This window comes from Oreochromis niloticus, linkage group LG12, assembly GCF_001858045.2.
Source record: "Oreochromis niloticus isolate F11D_XX linkage group LG12, O_niloticus_UMD_NMBU, whole genome shotgun sequence".
NCBI lineage: Eukaryota > Metazoa > Chordata > Actinopteri > Cichliformes > Cichlidae > Oreochromis > Oreochromis niloticus.
Window position 1 is genome coordinate 29,819,724 of NC_031977.2, and position 17,528 is coordinate 29,837,251.

Genomic DNA, 17,528 nt, shown 5'->3' on the forward strand with positions numbered 1-17,528 from the left:
TTTAGGACCTTGAGGACGCCAAACGTTCCCAGGACGCCAGAAGCAAACTACACTTCTAGTGTCTTGCAGAGGGAAGCGGGTTAATATTGCAACACCACAGAAAAGTTCAAACAAAGTATGCGCTCTGACGGAGCGGTGAAGTGGCAAGGATGGGAGCTTCGCAGACGCGCCTCGAGCACAACTACGACGATCTGACTGAAAAAAGTGGATGTAAGTAGGAAGATTCTCGTTTGATGCCGTGCACCGTACTGTTTGAGTTAAGTGGTTCACTTGCATCGTGGAATAACTGGTAGCTGTGATACGCGTCGTCGAGGAAACGAAGGGAGACTATAGTTAACCTAGTGATTAACATTTAGTTGATAGCCGTACCGACCTGTTTTTCTAGTGTGTTGGCTGACATTAAGACCGCTTAATGGTGATGAGGTCAATAAAAAGGAAATGCAACTGTGTGGAATTGGAATTAAATGGAACCATGTTGCGCTGCTTATTACGCACGTAATCGGGGCTACAAGTTGCCCAAAGTAATTTCCCCTACTGATTAATTCTGAGTTAATAACATATCTTAAAGAGGTCTAAATGGTACATGGCAAAAGTAGGTCAAATTCGGTTTAAGGGGGAAAGAGGAATAACCGCGTTTTGTTCCAATTTTTTTCAAAAGGCTGTTTTTAGATTAAAAACTGTCAAAGAAATGAGCCTGTCCCATAACTTTGTGTAAATGGGCTCGACATGTGACACATGTGTGACAGGAATAATATTTACGTACTTAATATGCATAAGAGGATCTTTTAAAACGATCTAATAGCGATAGTTATGACTAACAGACGCAAGTTTAAAATCAGGTCTACTGTTCAGTGCGATACACTGTTGACACATTGAGGGACTCAACACTATACCGTCTGTATGTGGAAGAGTGAAATAAACAAGTTAAAAGAAGACACTACGGAAGTAAGTAGAGTGTTTTGTTTTTTCGTCTTCTTTTTAAAGGGCGAGTCTATGTAGCGGCAGGCCAGTCTGATAAATGGGGATTAGATTTGAATCACCTTTATGGATCTTGTATGTTTGAGACTTTGAACTATTTTATTGCCTTCATTTCTTCAACGTGCGTCTCTCTCTGGGCTAAGCTGGAGAGCTTTGTGGACTTGAGTTCTGCGCGGTTTAATGAATTGATATGTTTCGTTGCACCCACAAGTGTGTGCTTGTTGAGCACAATACCATAGATTCTTCTGTTGTTGTTGCCCCCCCCCTTTGGCTTTGGCTAATTGGTCCATGAAGTTGAGTGTTGGTTGCACCACCTATAAAGACTAACAAACTGATTTCTGTAAGAGGCTTCTTGTTGTTTCTAAAAGCATTAATTTACATGCTCTTGGGAAACCGGGGAAAGGTCACAGTGAACAGGGGTGTTGTCCACAATGATTAGAAATTCCAAACCAGTATGATAAGGTACCAGGTAGAACCAGATAATCATGCTTAAGGCTTCTGGTATGTCTTTGTAGACCTAGAAAATGAGTACTGATTTAAGTAACCATGTGAAATTGCATAAAGGTGTTCAGTTTGTTTACACTGCCATTAGACTGATAGCAGAGTTGCACCTGTACAATTTGATTTTAAAAAAAGTGAACGTATAATTATAGGTGAGTATTACTGTAAAAATCTTCAAAAATACATTCACATTGTTGATGTGTGCTTCTTTACAGTTTCACATGAGCAGATCAAAAACCTTTACCAGAGATTCCAGCAGCTGAGTGGAAATAATGAAAAAATAAGGTAACATGTCTTGTTACATGGGGGTCAGCTCGCATGTGGTTTTAATGGAAACACCTGGGCTTTCTTTGCCTGATATAGTAGTATGGCAGTTGCAGACTGGCAGTTCAGACTCACAATGGAGACTCTGCAGTTGCTGCTAAAAGATGAAATGCTGTATGGTCAGGCTGATGAACTGTGAGGATTTCTGGCTTTTCCAGCACAGACAAAAACAAGTAATGTAATGGTGACACAGACTCACACCAAAAGAGAGACATTAGGCAAATATAACATGCAGATAATGATGCATTAGTAATACAGAGCAAACACTTACTGTGCAAACACACCACTTCATATATAGAAATGCAACATGATCACAGTGGCAGGGTGTTGGTTCCTTATTTTGAAAAAGAAAGGGGGAACAAATGTTTGTCCTGGTAGGTTGGACAGATAACACTATTCACACTCATTACCACCCTCTAATGTTATTTAAATTTGTCCAAAAAAAAAAAAAAAAAATAATCTGACAGTGTAGTAGACTGGAGTATAGTGAACAACAGGTGCCTTGAGGCGAAAGGTTGCAATTTGGCACTACATGAATAAAACTGAATTAAACCATATCCTGTCCCACTGCAGCCGAGATGACCTGGAGCGCATACCGGCCCTGAACAACAACCCAATCAGAAAGCAAATTATTACTGCATTCTTCGATAAAAGGTGAGTACAATCAAATTACATCATATTCTCTCTGTTACCCGTATGGTTAATGTCAAGGTCACTGAAGGCTTTAATCAGAATCTGTTGTTTACTGTCGACTTCTGTGTGCTTTGGGTGATGAAAACAATAGGCTGAAGAGAACCTAATGTGTGGAAGTAACTGTTATTGTTGGGTTCAGCCTTTAGCTAAAAGAACATCCATACACTTTGTGAACACACATTATCCACCTGTTCACATGAAGCAGCAGCTTAATAATTGAGGGTTTTGTTGCTATTACAAGACAGTTGTTGGCATTTTTAATCACTGTGTCATGCTTTGGAGGGTGGAAAGCAGCAGAACAAACCACAATGAACTGCATAACAAACAAGCTGTCTGTGAATGCATGTGGCTTCTGCTCACAAGCAGACAACTCTTGTGACAAACTAAATTAAAAATGCTGTATTTTCCTACAATATGGAGATATTTTGATACAATGGCTGAAAATAAATATTTTAGGATTATTATTATTTTATTTTTAACCAGCAAAGGCAAGAAAATGCAGAAATTGCATTGGTTAAAACAGGCATAAGCACAATTGTATGTTCCAGACTTAAAAAGTAACATTGGCTAAGGTTAACTTGATGATACCTATACATTGGTTTGTTTTGATTGTGATACAGGAACCAGCATCAGAATGATGTTGGCTCCCTTGACGAGATTGGCTTTGAGCAGTTCCTCATGGTCATGTCCCACTTCCGCCCTGTGAATTCAAAAGCGACAGAGGAAGAGAAGGCGACTGTAAGAAAACAAAAGCTTCGCTGTAAGTATCAGGTTTTTTTCTACTGCTGTCTTCACTCCTCTTTGTGTGTATCTCAAGTTTAAATTTAAAAAAAAAAAAAAAAAGTGTGCCATGCTTCTGGATAAGACTGTGTGGTGATGCTTACACATAAATGACAACTGAATTCTTCACTGCTTGTCCAGTACTATATTGAGAGCCACAAAGGTATTTATGACCAGACTGGGAATGTGGCCCAGGAAAGCCATACAATGTCAAATGTCACAAATAGAAAGGTATGATTTGTCCTATTATAGAAGAGTGAGACACATGACATTCAAATAAATGTTGAACTGAAATCTGTGGGAGAGCCTTGGACCCAAAACATGGTTGAAGTACAGTTTAAAGGGAAAGAAGGCTTTTTAAAACCTGTTTGTTTTTTTTGTTTTTGAATGTTTTTAAGCAGTTGTTGTCACATTTGACTAATGAGTCTACACATGTAGTTATGCCCCTGTAACTGCTCAAATGAATTGTAAAATATATATATATATATAAGAATTTCAAGTAAGTATTGAAATAAATGTGACTTCTGGAAGGAATTTGTAGCTGCAAAGTTGAGACTCATAAATTTTTACAACCTTTGGGATAAATATAGCATCTTATCTCTATAGGTATAGATAATAGTTAGTCAGAGTGTTCCAGTAGGCACTACAGTACTATAGTCTACATTTGTGATTTGTCTTTATTGTGGACTCACTTTCTTTTAAGCTACTTGTTGTATAGTGGGACAAATGCATATAACACAATGTTAGATGGTAAGGAATATTTAACATTTGCAGGTGACAGCAAATTGTGGGTTAGCTGAGTAATTTGTGAACACAAGTGTGTCTGTAAGTAAATTGAGTCATTCCTCAACCTGCAAAACTATCTTTAGCAGTACCGGATTCTAGTGCTTGGTTCTTGGTTTTGCATGGGGGCAAGGAAGCATGACACAGTATGATACCAGAAGAGCTCAGAATGACAGATGCATGATGGGATCCAGTTAGTTAGCCTTCTTGTTTGTTTCCATGGGTCAAAACCTGAAGCTACAGTAGCAGATGTGACTCATAGTTCATACAGGCAATTATTAATTTCTTTTAACTGCCCTAATTTGGTGTGGTCCTGGCATATTCTTCCTGTGTTTACTCAACTGACGAATGAATGTTTACAGTGTATATTGTAAACATTCATTCAAAATACATTCAAAACATTCAAAATATGCCCATAAAACTTGACCTTAAAGCTAATTTGTCTCCTTGCTAAATGTCTAATTTAATAAAACATGAACAAATGTAATTTGAAAAGTTTTTTCATATACTTGGCAGTTTGAGTCCTCTTTAAATTCTAAAGCGAAAAAATGGCATACCACAAACATTTTTAATGTTAACACAACCATGACGAGCAGGAAGGGAGGGATGAATAGAAAGGTAATAGAAGTTTCAGACTCTTAACCTTAAACCTTTAACAAATTTCCCACGTGTGGGACTAATAAAGGTTATCTTATCTTATCTTATGGAGGCGTGCAAGTGAGCAAGTGACTAATGTGACCTCTTGTGTACTCTTGGAACTCCTTTTAAGAATAAATGACATTTAGAATAACAAGAAGAAGGAAAAACAGTTTGCTCTCCAAGGTATTCAACAGTCAGTTACTTAACGTAAAAAGAAAGGAACGCTTTCTGTGTTGTCACCTGTTGTATCAGAATATTTACTTCCCATGTTTTATTTATTTAAACTTTGGGCAACTGTAAGTTAGCATAGCCTTCCTACTGTCACAGTGATACATTTGTAAAACAGAGACAATGCGACATTAAATCTCAGATCAGCAAAATAGTCAAAATGTCTGGTTATTAGCAGAGAATAGTTTATGGCTGTTACTAGTAAATTTGTTATGGGGCTACAGTAAATAGTTATAGTACTGTTATTCCAGTATCTTCTTAAGCATACGTCTAATTGCTTCTTCCTCAACTTTATCTGTGAAATCCTGTGACTTGATGATAATCTGATAAACCTTTTTGCTTTGTTTGTTTGTTTTATAGTCCTGTTCAACATGCACGACACAGACAATGATGGCATTATTACTCTGGATGAGTACAGGACGGTAAGAGAAATTAACCATGCCCACAATAGCATACACAATAAAAATGCTGATAAGAAGCCTTAAGTAAAAATCCCAACACAGGAACATTTAAACTGAGGACATAACATAACAAACTGAATTATTGTAAACCTTAAAGTCACTTTAATTACTTTATAAATAATTTGAGCTATATTAGAGCATTTTAAAAAATGACATTAATCACAGGAGAAAACAATGTTACACAGACCTTCTTTTTTTTTTTTACAGTGGTGTAATGGTCAAAGTTCACCTGTGGGTTCAAAATATGGCAGGTTAAGAATAATACTCTATTTAATCAACAATTACATTATCTGTCCTGTCAGTTATGTTGACTGATTTTGTGAACAGTCGACTATTGTGTCACTTTGAATTGTGGGACGGTGTTATCTATTTTCCTATTATAAAGGACGGAGTAATCAAGGGAGATCGTAAATGAAGCACTGAAGCAGCTTTCTTAATAGTTTATTAATTTAACTAGTGCTTACTATGTAAGAAAATCTGAAGGGCTGGCTTTCACCAGAACTTACAAATGCATTTTTCCTCAGCAGTCCTGATATAGTACGTAAGTACACTTGAGCCAGGAACTTTTGTTAATTACTTGTGTTGACTTTTTTTTTTTTTCAGGGATTAAGATAACCAGACCTAGGTCATATACTTTACTGAAACCCAGCTGGCCCTTGTTTTAAACACTAGGCAGGATTATAAAATAATGTCACATGCACATAACATTTATGTACTTTAAGTATTTTGTATTAAAAGGCTGGACTGTGGAAATGTGATGACTAAATGTACATCTCAGGTTTAAAAGCAGAAATCTCCTTGAAATTATATTTAAGACGACTCATCAGCTAATGTTGCGAAATATTTAAAATGCCTTGCACTGAAAGACTGACTGAACCAGTCTGTACACACCCACACGGTCCTCAAACAGCATTATCAGCCAAAACACATGAACACATATAACATACAGTACTCTTCAGCGTTAATTTTCGTGTGAAAATAACATGGTAGGCACATGCTGTGACACATATGCGATTAACTGTAAACCAACTGTAGAACAAGTTAGTTTAATAGCTCAAAAGCCTGTTCATACTTGCAAAGAATTAACCCAGATGTTAAGTTGGGTTAAAACAAGATTTACAGATAACGTTTTATCACAAAGACTGTTAATATAAATCCATGTGCATTTTTGGGGTCTTCATCGAAATGAGCTGATTGCCTGAGTTTCTTACCTCTCGCTGTATTTGGAAGTCATCGTGTGGAGTCAACTTTTAATGTTCTGTTCGCATCCAAGGTGGTAGAGGAGCTGCTGTCTCAAAGCGGAGCCATTGAGACCGAGGTTGCCAGGGCGATAGCAGATGCTGCCATGCTGGAGGTGGCAAGCACAAATGTGCCCCACATGGTAAGAGAACTCACTAAAGCTGAACTGTTACAAGAAATTTGCACATGTGCAGCAAAGTAACACAGTCACTGGTCTCATTCCAGGCCCCGGATGATTTCTATGAAGGAATCACATTTGAGCATTTTGAACAGGTTTGCACTTACCTTATATATGCATATATGTAGATATGCATGATCTGATATCGTCATGTTGGTGTTGTTCCCAGATCATCATACTAAATGTTGTTCCAGGATCAACATTGCAAGTGACCAATCAGAATGCTGTGACGTCATAGTTTTGCGACTTCGGGAAAAACCGCCGTAAAACAAAAAACTGTACTTAAGCTGCGAGAAACCGCCTCTGTCCGCCGATCAACGGACCCTGACCCTAATCCTAACCCTAACCCTTTAATAAACGGTAAGCAGAATTGATATTGTCCTTGCAACATTTGAATTTCATAAATGCACGAATGGCTTGGCGCGCAAAAGAATAACGTCACAACATTCTGATTGGTCACTTGCAATGTTGATCCTGGAACAACATTTTCATGATGATCTGGGAACAACACCAACACGACGATATCAGATCATCCATGTAGATATATCTATATATTAGATATAGATGGATAAATATATTTTCAATGTTTTCTGCCCACAGATTTTAAAAGGCATTGAAATGGAGTCCAGGATGCACATTCGCTTTTTGGACAAGAACGCCGCAACAATGCGTTGTGGGAAATTAAGCTCTTGATTGGGTTGTTGTTGTAAGGAAATGTTTATGTTGCTGCTGTTTTAGCACAGTGTCACCAGTCCTAAAACGCAATGAAGCCAGCCACTTCTGATATAAATAAATATATAAAGACAAACAAATATATTTTTGAACAGGACAAAATGCTAAATAAATGTAACACACTGCTGTAAGTTCATTTTCATGCCAGTTTTAAAGACTGCATGTCACTTGTGCCTTTCTAGAGTTCTTCAATTAAGCTTTAAGAATTCAGTTTTTATGTTTTATTATCTGAAAAATAGCTAGTATGAGCGAATGCAGTGAGGTTTATATTTAGTCTTTGGTCACAAGACACAGCAGTCTCTTAGCACTACCAACTATTCTACAAGCTCCACTGCAGTCAGCAGGTAATGTGAGGGCTTCTTTATACTAGAGAGAATCTTCACAAGTCAGTCAACTGTTATGGCATCCAAAGTGAGATGCTGCAGGCACACACCATTTCCTCTGTAGCTCCAGAATAGCTCTTTTTGCTGTGTTCCTCTGAGGCTCTGTGTAACCAACCACTACTGATGTACTGTAGAAAAATGCACTATTTTTGATTACTGGTCTAAGGTGAAATCTGACCGCCCTCTCAATTAATTCTATTAATAAACAAAATAAATGTGAAGGAAAAATGCTTGTGTATAATTTTTTTAATAGGAAAAAGTATTAAATGATTTGCATATAGTAAATGAGGTAAAAACGACTTTATTCCTGTGATGTTGCACAGTTGGACTACATCAACCCCAGTGTTTCATCGGGGAGCTAGATTCAACAATAACATAGAAATACCTATGCAACAGTTATATACAATACACGACACTGAACTACTACATTTTAATAGCCTTGATTTGATCAGGATGATGAAAGAGGACCTGTTAAATAAAAGGACAGAGTTTAAAGGTTCAAACTGATAAATGTTACTGTCTTTTCAATTACAGTCAATTAAGTCCATTTGCAGTCTGGAAAACTGCGTGTCATTGGGACGGATGGGAACCAGACAGCCTGTCGTAAGGCACTGCTAGGTTGATGTTGTAGTTGTAGCCATAAGACTCTATGTAGTCAGACCTGCAGATGGGCAGGATGTGATCCTGTGACAGGGCGTCCTCAGAGAAGTCATAGTGGCAGATGACTCCTCTGTGTCTGAAGTTTAAAAAACAAAACAAAACACTGACATCAGTAACAGAAACTGTCTTCTAGACTTTGCTTTAGAAGACTGCGAGAAAACTGCAGTCATGCAGTTTAGCTCATTTATCCCCTAAATGCATCAACTCCAGGAAATCATAAATTACTGTTTTTAAGTGAGGATATGGGATAACAATCACTTAATGATTGTTTGTGTGTGTTCAGGGCAGACTGTAGCTTTCTGATGAAATGCTTATCCAAGCAAAATGAATGAGTGACTGAAGGAAGCCAAAGACGTTACAAAAACATGTCTAGCATCTCTTTGATTGTGATTAAACATTATAAAACTGATTGTCCAGTTGTCATTTTTTTCCATACCCATTCAAAAGGCCCGTACGAATTAGATTTATGTTAGAGTTTGGGACTACATTAACGCAAATCTCCTCACAAAAATAGCCCAATAAATGTGCTTGTCTGAGCGATGCAGCCACACAGCAGTCACCTTTGGGGTGATGTTGGTAACGCGTTTTAGCTCAGATGTGAAAAATGCTCATCCAAACAAAGATACAGGGTGTTTGTGTGTGTGTGTGTGTGTGTGTGTGTGTGTTCCTGTCTAGCTATCTTTGTGAGGACCGAAATCTGCATTCTACTATACTTGGTGAGAACCAACAGTCACTTGTGAGGACACACTCACCGGTCCTCACAAGTTTGAAGGCCTTTTTGAGACTCAAAATGTGGTTTTAGTGTCAGGGTTACAATTAGGTTATGGTTAGGTTTAGGGTAAGGGTTAGGGTTAGGCATTCATTTTTAATGGTTAGGGTAAGGGGCTAGGGAAACCATTATGTCAATGAAGGTCCTCACTAAGATAGTTGAACAGGCGCGTGTGTGTGTGTGTGTGTGTGTGTGTGCGCGTGTGTGTCCACCAATAGACCTACCAAGAACAGACAGAAGGATGGGCAGACAGATTTCTCAAATTACTGGTAAGGTGATGAGTAAGGTCTTACTACAAGAAGGTACTGTTCTGTACAAAAACATGATCTCACCTGAGGATTTTTGCTACCTGTGGTTAGAGTGAGACTACCTTCTTGCTAATGTTTTTCAACAGGTTGCTGAGGACTCAGAAATGACAGCTGCATCGCTTTTCTCACAAGAAATCAACCATCACTCCATCCATTCTTTTCTGCTTGTCCTTATCAGGGTTGTCCCCCCCGGACAGGTCGCCAAGTTGATGCAGGTTTCAAATCAAGCTCAGGGAGGACAGACAGAAACCTCCCATAGAGCAAAGTGTCAATAGCTTTTTAACAAACAAACAAAAGAACAAGTATTTCAGTGTTTCTTTTGTACAAGACAAAAGAAACACTGAAGAAGAATAGAAGAGATCCAGGCAAAAAAAAAAAGTGTAGGAGGGAGATCACGACCTGCGATGAGCTGTTAGGTCATCATCTGTGATGCAGGCCCCCCGTGGCGACTTGTCATCAGGGATGTTGGCTGTTACCAGAGTGCTGGTGTTGAAGCGTACATGCCTTACAGGATGCCTGCAGCAAAGATGGATAACACCTTGAGTATTAAATATATAAATCGGATTCTTGCCAGCATGTGTTTCGCTGATGGACGTATCCACTACTGTAGCATCTACAAAAGATGCCAGTTAAGATGCTGAATGTTTTCTACGCAGTGAACGCTCCACAAAAATGAAAGTTACTGTTTGGAGATGTGAGTGTGGTACTAAACTGACTCCACAACATAGTCTTAAGCAATTTAATTTACATGAAATAAAAACATTTATGTGAGACGATTATGTTAACTGTGGCACAAGAAACTGAAATGAGAAGACACAGAGTAATCACAATCACTGGTTAAATGTGTTCGAATGAGTAACTACATTTACTACAATGTTAAAGGGAAATACCACACTGATAATGTGATACAGCAGAAATAACATGTTTAAAAAACAATTATATCTTCTTGACGACTGACAGTTTGTACTGAAAATTCTCTTGCTTGCTAGGAGAGAAAAAGTCCTACCTGTTGTGCATCTCCCACAGCTTCGCTCCCATCCTCATCTCCCAGACACACACCAATCCCTCGCCTCCACCGCTCACAATCTTCCAGTCATCCGCTTGCACAGAGGTGACGCCCAAGTGGTGGGCGTACAGAGATGCGACAGAAGAGCCGGCTCTTAGGTCGAACACCCTCACCCTGAGACACAATAAGGAAAAAAAACAAACAAAACTAATATTAAGTTATTGAGAGAGAGGTGCTTACTTCTGTCATAAAACTACAGTTAGTTAAGTCAGACATCCTTCACAGGCCACTTTATTGTTGGTATCTTTGATAAAAGACACCAACAATAACTCTTACGCTGGATCCACTGACGATCCAGTGTAAGAGCCATAGAAAAATAAGTGAGTACAATAGCACTCTAGTAAAGCTAATTTTGGATTTCTTTTAACAGAAGTGGACGTCTAATACCAAGGGAGAGCCACAGTTTATCAAAGAGTGCATTCATTTGCAGACAAAAGGACTCTATTCTCACTTCTTGAAGGAAACCTTTCAACACAGATGGCCCACTCCAAACTTTAGTCCCAGCTTTATTTGTTCTCGCATCTGGACAACTATTTCATAATTTGATTCAACAAAGCAAGATTATAGTAGTAAACATGACTACCAACTAATACGTAACTGGAATACAGACAGAAATCCAAAACCAACTAAACAAAGATCTAAACAATATTCAAGAACAAAGCAGAAAAGAAAAAACAAAGGGTGAGCAAAACACCCACATACACAAATCTGGAATGAAAAGATTGCTGTTGTGCAGATACTGTAGAAATAAGAAGGAATTCAAAGTGTAAAAATATATTTGATTGCACATATAGGGAGTGTATATTGCACACTGTAAATAAACAGTTCATATGTCGAACGTGACAGAATGAACATGACAAAGGATACTTTCTCTGATCCATTTTCAAACACTTATCTTTGTCACTATGACCTCATGTTTTTAATAAAGTGTAGCAAGTTTTACTTCATTTGTTGTATTTTTGTTCACTTTTGTATTTAACGTTACCATCTTCCTCTTTTCCTTTTAAAGTTTGACAAGGATTTTCTTTTAATCTTTTCTATGTTTCTCTGATCATTTCTGTGTTAAAATAAGCTTTTATGTTGATATGATAATTATTATTAATTTACTGGTATATCTGAGGGATATAAAAGCAATAAGAGCAGGCTTTTTACTTTCCAGGTTTTATCAGCAACATGAGCCCAGGGGACCCTCAGCTCCATCTGTTGTCATTGTGGGTTTATTGCAGCTGAAAGCATCCAGGACATGACTCTATCCAGGCCCAACCTTCTTCCAAAACCTCATTACCATAATCAAATTCACTTTGGGGACTCAGACAGATTTCATTTTCCCTTCCAAACTTTTTAAAAGAATCAGCCTTAAATAGCTAAATGGGCACTGAGGACTTGTTGTCTGCAGTTAGTTCTGCCTGTTTAGTGGCATTACGTGATGGAAGCACACGTTTAAACAATGAGGACTGACCATTACTGCCAGACCTCGGGGAACCATAAATCTAAAGCAGAAGGCGGCTCTGTCTTCAGTTAACTGTCACTGGCTAGGCTCTTCTTCATTAATCAAGAGGAGCTCTCCCTAATACGAGATGTGTGGGAGAAGTGCAGTTAACCCCTGAAAAGCTATTTACCTAACGCTGGAAGAAGACATCAATCATTGTGTCCTGAGAGAGACAACGGATTCAGTGGTGTGATTGGATAATTGCACCAGTCTTGTAGTTTTAGCTAAGCTTGATATTCCATAAAAATGGATGTCTTAAAAACTGGGAATAACTAATTTTGGCTCCTAAAGTTGAGTAACAGTGTTCAAATAATTTGTTAAGTGTATTTGTTTGTTTTTTTCCATTCAAAGTTATGGGTTAAGTATTAAATGATCAACAATAAGACAGAGATTTAAGTGGAATAAACCAAATTCCACCACAGGTGAAAAAGAAATTGATCGATTTTGGAGTAATGCAATGTGCACAACTGTGGATGCTCCCCTTAACGTAGAATAAACTGCTAGTTTGCGTTAGTGTGTGCCAGATATAACCGTGCCATGCATAGCCTTTGCACCGAAAATGTTGTAGCAAAAATATTCATTTGCATATGCAGTGGGCAACATGGTCTCCAACTAAACCCATATTTTTCTTGTGCGCTTCTCGAGCAATTTTTTATTCAATTGAAAGGCTGCTATTTTTGGATTGAAATATGCATCTGTGGATTGTGAAAAAAGCATGCCAGAAAGCAAAAATCACTTAGGTTTTCGTATCTGATGTAAAGTGCTGTTGTTGATGTCCATTAGTCTTTGATTATGGAAAACACAGGGACATTCATTTTTTCAGAAAGATTGATGGAAAAAAGGCAAAATAAGTGATTGCATTCTGTTACAGAGGCGAGCCCAGACATGACGTAAGGACATCAAATTTCTTTCTTTTGTTTCGAGACTGAGCATGCTAGCATTTTCTAATTAGCACAAAGTATAGCTGAGAGTGACGGTAATCCTATTAGGATTTATTTATTTATTTATTCTTGTGGGAAACAAATGGCTGTTTGAAATTTAATGCCAAATGAAAAATATTTAATTGAAAACCACAAATATCAACCGCATTATTTCTCTAGAAGAAAAGTTCAAGTTTACAAGCACTCATCATGGGCATGAATGTTGTGGTAATTTGGAGCTTTTAGTGCATTGTACATAGTGTTGGATGCACAAGTTTAAATTTATTTTAGATTTTCTGTAATCCACATAGTGTCTAAAGTATACTTGCTCAAGTAAATGTCCTGTAGCAAGTTGCATCTTGACCAGGTGATTTTGGTAGCGATCAACAAGCTCCTTCATTCATAATTCAGACTGGATCTTTCACCACTCTTGGTAGAATTGGAAGAAGTTATTTAAATTGGTTGGTTTCCTAACATATACTCGGCTTTTAAGCACAGTCCAGAAATATCAGTAGGGTTGAGGTCAGAGCTTTGGGAGGGTCATTCCATTAGCTTAGTGTTATCCTGTTTAGTCTATTCCAAAACCTTCCTAACTTGTATATCTACAGTTCTCCTTCTTAGACATTCTTTGGACTTTACCTCAGTATTTATCAATCCAGTGACTGCAAATAATTTTTAGGCTAGGAAGGAGAAACTATTAGTTGTAGTCAAGGGTCAAGACTCTTTTATTTGTATTATACAATATACAACGTATTTTCTTTCAATATTACTTTAAAAAAATGCTTCTCCCCAGAAATAAAAAATATACAGATGTTAGCGGTCAATCATGATCACTAAGACGAGGTTAAAAGGACTTGGCCATGTCAAGTTAAAAGACATTGTGGAACCTTCAGAGTCATTTAAAAGATTTAAGTGAATATATGTATTTAAGTTCATGGATAATTTTGACCCTGTGTGGAAAAGAGAAAATCCAAAATATTCAAAATTCAAGCTTATACACCCAATTCTTAATTTCTTTTAAAGATTAGTAAAGATGCATCAATCATTCTACCCTGGAAAATCAACAGTTTAACGAAATCATTACAAGCGGATGTAAACTTCTGGTCACAACAGTGTCTGTGAAATATTTTGGTCCAAACCATTCAGTAAAACTTTAACTGTTTCACTGTATGTCAGAGATGTTCCTGGTTAGAATGGACCTCTGTAGGTAAGCATGATAAGCCCATGTAGAAATCTATCAAACTTCAAACTGGCATAGCTGTTCATGAAGTCGTGCCACAAAACATTTGATTGAAGGATAGGTTTGCCATTAAAACAGTCTCAAAGCTGAACACAATATGTGCAGTCCTTCTTAATGGTAACAGTACTCATTATTTCTTCAATTTCTAAATATATGTAATATTTCCCTTTGTTACATTGTTCCTGTTTACACAAATATGGCAAGGTTTTTCCAGACAGCCATCATTTGGACTCCTCATTTGCTCCTTGGATCTCGCAAAAAACAAAGGGACAAAACTCATTTGGACAAAAAGAAGGGATGCATTAGGCTCTGGCCTTAAGCCACCCTGTTGAAGGGCCAACATTTCAGACTGTCCCTCAGTTTCCCCAATTTCCATTTGTCCTCGGCTGTGCGCTGCATCAGCTGGGGCCAAAGTGGAAGAGCCAACCTGGTGTGTGTACCTCTCTGGACAAAATCTGATCAGAAAGTCCAAGAGTAAATCACTGAATTATTCATTCAAAGGGTGCTGTTGAATATTACTAAAGACAATCATAATTCTGTGACACTTGACAAAACATCTTTAGTGGAGCATTTCCTGCTTTTGTATGGATGTCAGGAGTCATAACTAGTAAGACGAGGGGAAAAAAATAGAACCTAAAGAATACGATGTGGTCTGTCTTTCGCTGTCAGCCAACTACTTAACAGCCAGATGGATTTGGTGCTGAATAGAAACAGCGGGGGCAGCTTTGGACAAAGACACGCCAGGGATTTTTTTCTTTCCTGCCAGCTCATGCACCGCAGCACCACTAACAAGTAGAGAATGGCTCTTTTATGTGTCTTTTTCTCAACTGGAGAGCCAGGTTAGCAATGTGGCAAGTGTGTCTACATGAATGAAGAGAATCAAGATGGCCAAATTTTTCTCTTCTATAGCATCCCAGGTACTGGAGGAGAAAGACAATGAAAAGCGAGATATTTGTCTATTTAAGACAAAGAACAGAACATCACTCTTCTAAAAAAATTTAATGAATTAATTTTCAGCTCAAAAAGCTTTTCAAAACCTTGTTTTTGAGCATAAAAGGTTGTACTCTAAAAATTCACAAATTTAATCAAGCCTCGTCTTTTCACACATTTTCAAAACATCTGTTCTCTACTTCAAATAACCTTAGCTTTCCAGGCTTCTTCATCATCAGGTGTCGCTTTGAGAAAACAATTTCACAGGCACACTCCTTTGAGCTTGCATTCTTGGCTCAGGTTTCTGATATTATGCACGATTTTTGTATATTTACATCTGTATGTGTGTTTTTGTCTCCTACCTCCTGTCTTTGTTCCCACACACCAGCAGATGAGGAGAGCTGTCTCTCAGGTTGATGCAAGTGAAATCTCCCGGTGAGTTGCCGACAGAAACTGTTGGTTTGCGCGTCTCCAGGGTGTAGATGTGGATCTGAAATTTGAGAACGCACATTATTCTTTTCATATATGACAGTTAGTCAACTTCCACGACTGTAACCACATGAATAAACCGTGCAGCAGATTTTAGCTCTCAATATAAGACACTACAGTGGAAATATGAAACCAAATCAACCGAAATAACAGCATCCTACTGAAAAAATAGAAATACAACAAAAAGCTCCTAAAACCAGCAAGCATGCCCAGCTGAGTGTCACCAGGGAATATATAAAAACTGCATAAGGGTGCATTGTCAGTGGGTTGTACCCTTACAGAGACAGTTAAAAAGAATCTATTGTATATAACAACTTTAACTGTTTTTATCAGTGTTAATCATCATCATCTAGTTTCATATGCTAATAAAATTTTGTGTGAAATTCATAGATAAAATACAATTCATAGATTATCTGATGTGCACACGCACAGTCAAAGCTAAAAACATTTTCCTGTTACCTAACAATGGCTGCTTCATTTTGCATCTAATTTGAGTGCAGCAATGAAAGCACAGGTGAATAATTATTGTAATAGTTTAAGTCCTGGGATTTTCAAGAAATATTCAAACACACATTACTATGTTTATCTCCATTAAAATATTGTTTTTAAACTTTAATCACAAATCTCCTACAAGGTGAAATGTACCAGGAGATTGACCAAAAATCAGAAAGTTCAAATAGCTAAAGCCTAAATCACAATGAATGATGCTTAGATCATTCTGATCCACTTTGTTTTCCTCAAATAAATTATACACACACACATATATGTAACCACACCTCAAAGTAAAACTTATGATACTGGATAGACAGTAATACTGCACTAACTTACTGTACAATTGACAATTACAGGTAACTGCAAACACCCTTGGCCAATTATGTGAATGCATGAAGATGAACTGAGGGGGGAAAAAAAGACCTGAAGGAAAACTTCAATTACAGCCTTTCCTGCTTTTGGCTTGATGACGGCAATAAACTTTCCTCATACAAGTTACAATGATGTCATCTGGAGCTGGCCTAATTGGTCAATTAGCGGCTGGTGTTTTCTCATCCAAACGAGACAGAACAAACAGGATAACCGCCAGGCAAAATTGTCTTTGAATAATTAAAACGACAAAGAAATTAAAGCGAGAAGGGAGGGAGAGAACGAAAGAGGGCCAAGAGGAAAGGAGGGATAGAAAAGGACAGACAGAGAGAGAGAGAGAGAGAGAAGGAGAGAGGGGAGGTGGAGAGACAGCAGGAAACATAAAAGAAGTTTCAAAAAAGGAAAAAGATGATGTAAGCCTTGAGGAGGTGCCAGCAGTTTTTGTGTGTCCCTTATTTGGGCCAAGCAGAGCTTTAATTGTGCACCACCCCGGGGCAAAACCCAAATCACACCGGACTTTGAAATGACAGCTTGATAGGATTTGGACAGCGGAAAAGAGGGGGTACCATGAATTGAGAAAGGAGGGGGGGGCACAAAGCATGCTGTTCACAATGAATCACTGCAGATTCTGGAAGATACTTCTATTAAATATCTGCCTACCTCGCCCACTAAAATTATCGCTGAGGGAGGCAAAGGAGCTGTTTAGTGATAATATTACAGGCAGTTAAAAGAACGCAGCAGAGAAAGGATAATCGCATGGCGACAGAGAAGCTGTTAGGTTAATGCATTAGATGAATCTCCAGTGAGGCTTCCACACAAAAGCAGCTCTAATAGTTGCTTGTATTGGGATGTTTATGTAATTACTCTGTATGCTTTT

At 38.0% G+C, this 17,528-nt stretch overlaps 2 protein-coding genes across 2 annotated transcripts in view; one reads left to right on the top strand and one right to left on the bottom strand.

Moving 5' to 3' along the window:
- Positions 1-8,033, top strand: tesca (tescalcin a). Its single transcript, XM_003454175.5, has 8 exons — positions 1-210; positions 1,695-1,764; positions 2,377-2,457; positions 3,117-3,256; positions 5,287-5,348; positions 6,661-6,768; positions 6,852-6,899; positions 7,405-8,033. Exons 1-8 carry the CDS (start codon positions 150-152, stop codon positions 7,495-7,497), a joined length of 663 nt encoding a protein of 220 aa, XP_003454223.1. The 5' UTR covers positions 1-149; the 3' UTR covers positions 7,498-8,033.
- The window catches only part of fbxw8 (F-box and WD repeat domain containing 8), a 24,017-nt gene continuing 14,373 nt past the window's right edge, over positions 7,885-17,528 (bottom strand). The window contains exons 8-11 of the mRNA XM_003454153.5: positions 15,664-15,791; positions 10,663-10,836; positions 10,056-10,172; positions 7,885-8,655 (exon numbers count right to left, since the gene is read on the bottom strand). Of these exons, the coding sequence (XP_003454201.1) occupies positions 8,490-8,655; positions 10,056-10,172; positions 10,663-10,836; positions 15,664-15,791 (585 nt within the window). The 3' untranslated portion in view covers positions 7,885-8,489. The remainder of the gene's footprint in view (positions 8,656-10,055; positions 10,173-10,662; positions 10,837-15,663; positions 15,792-17,528) is intronic.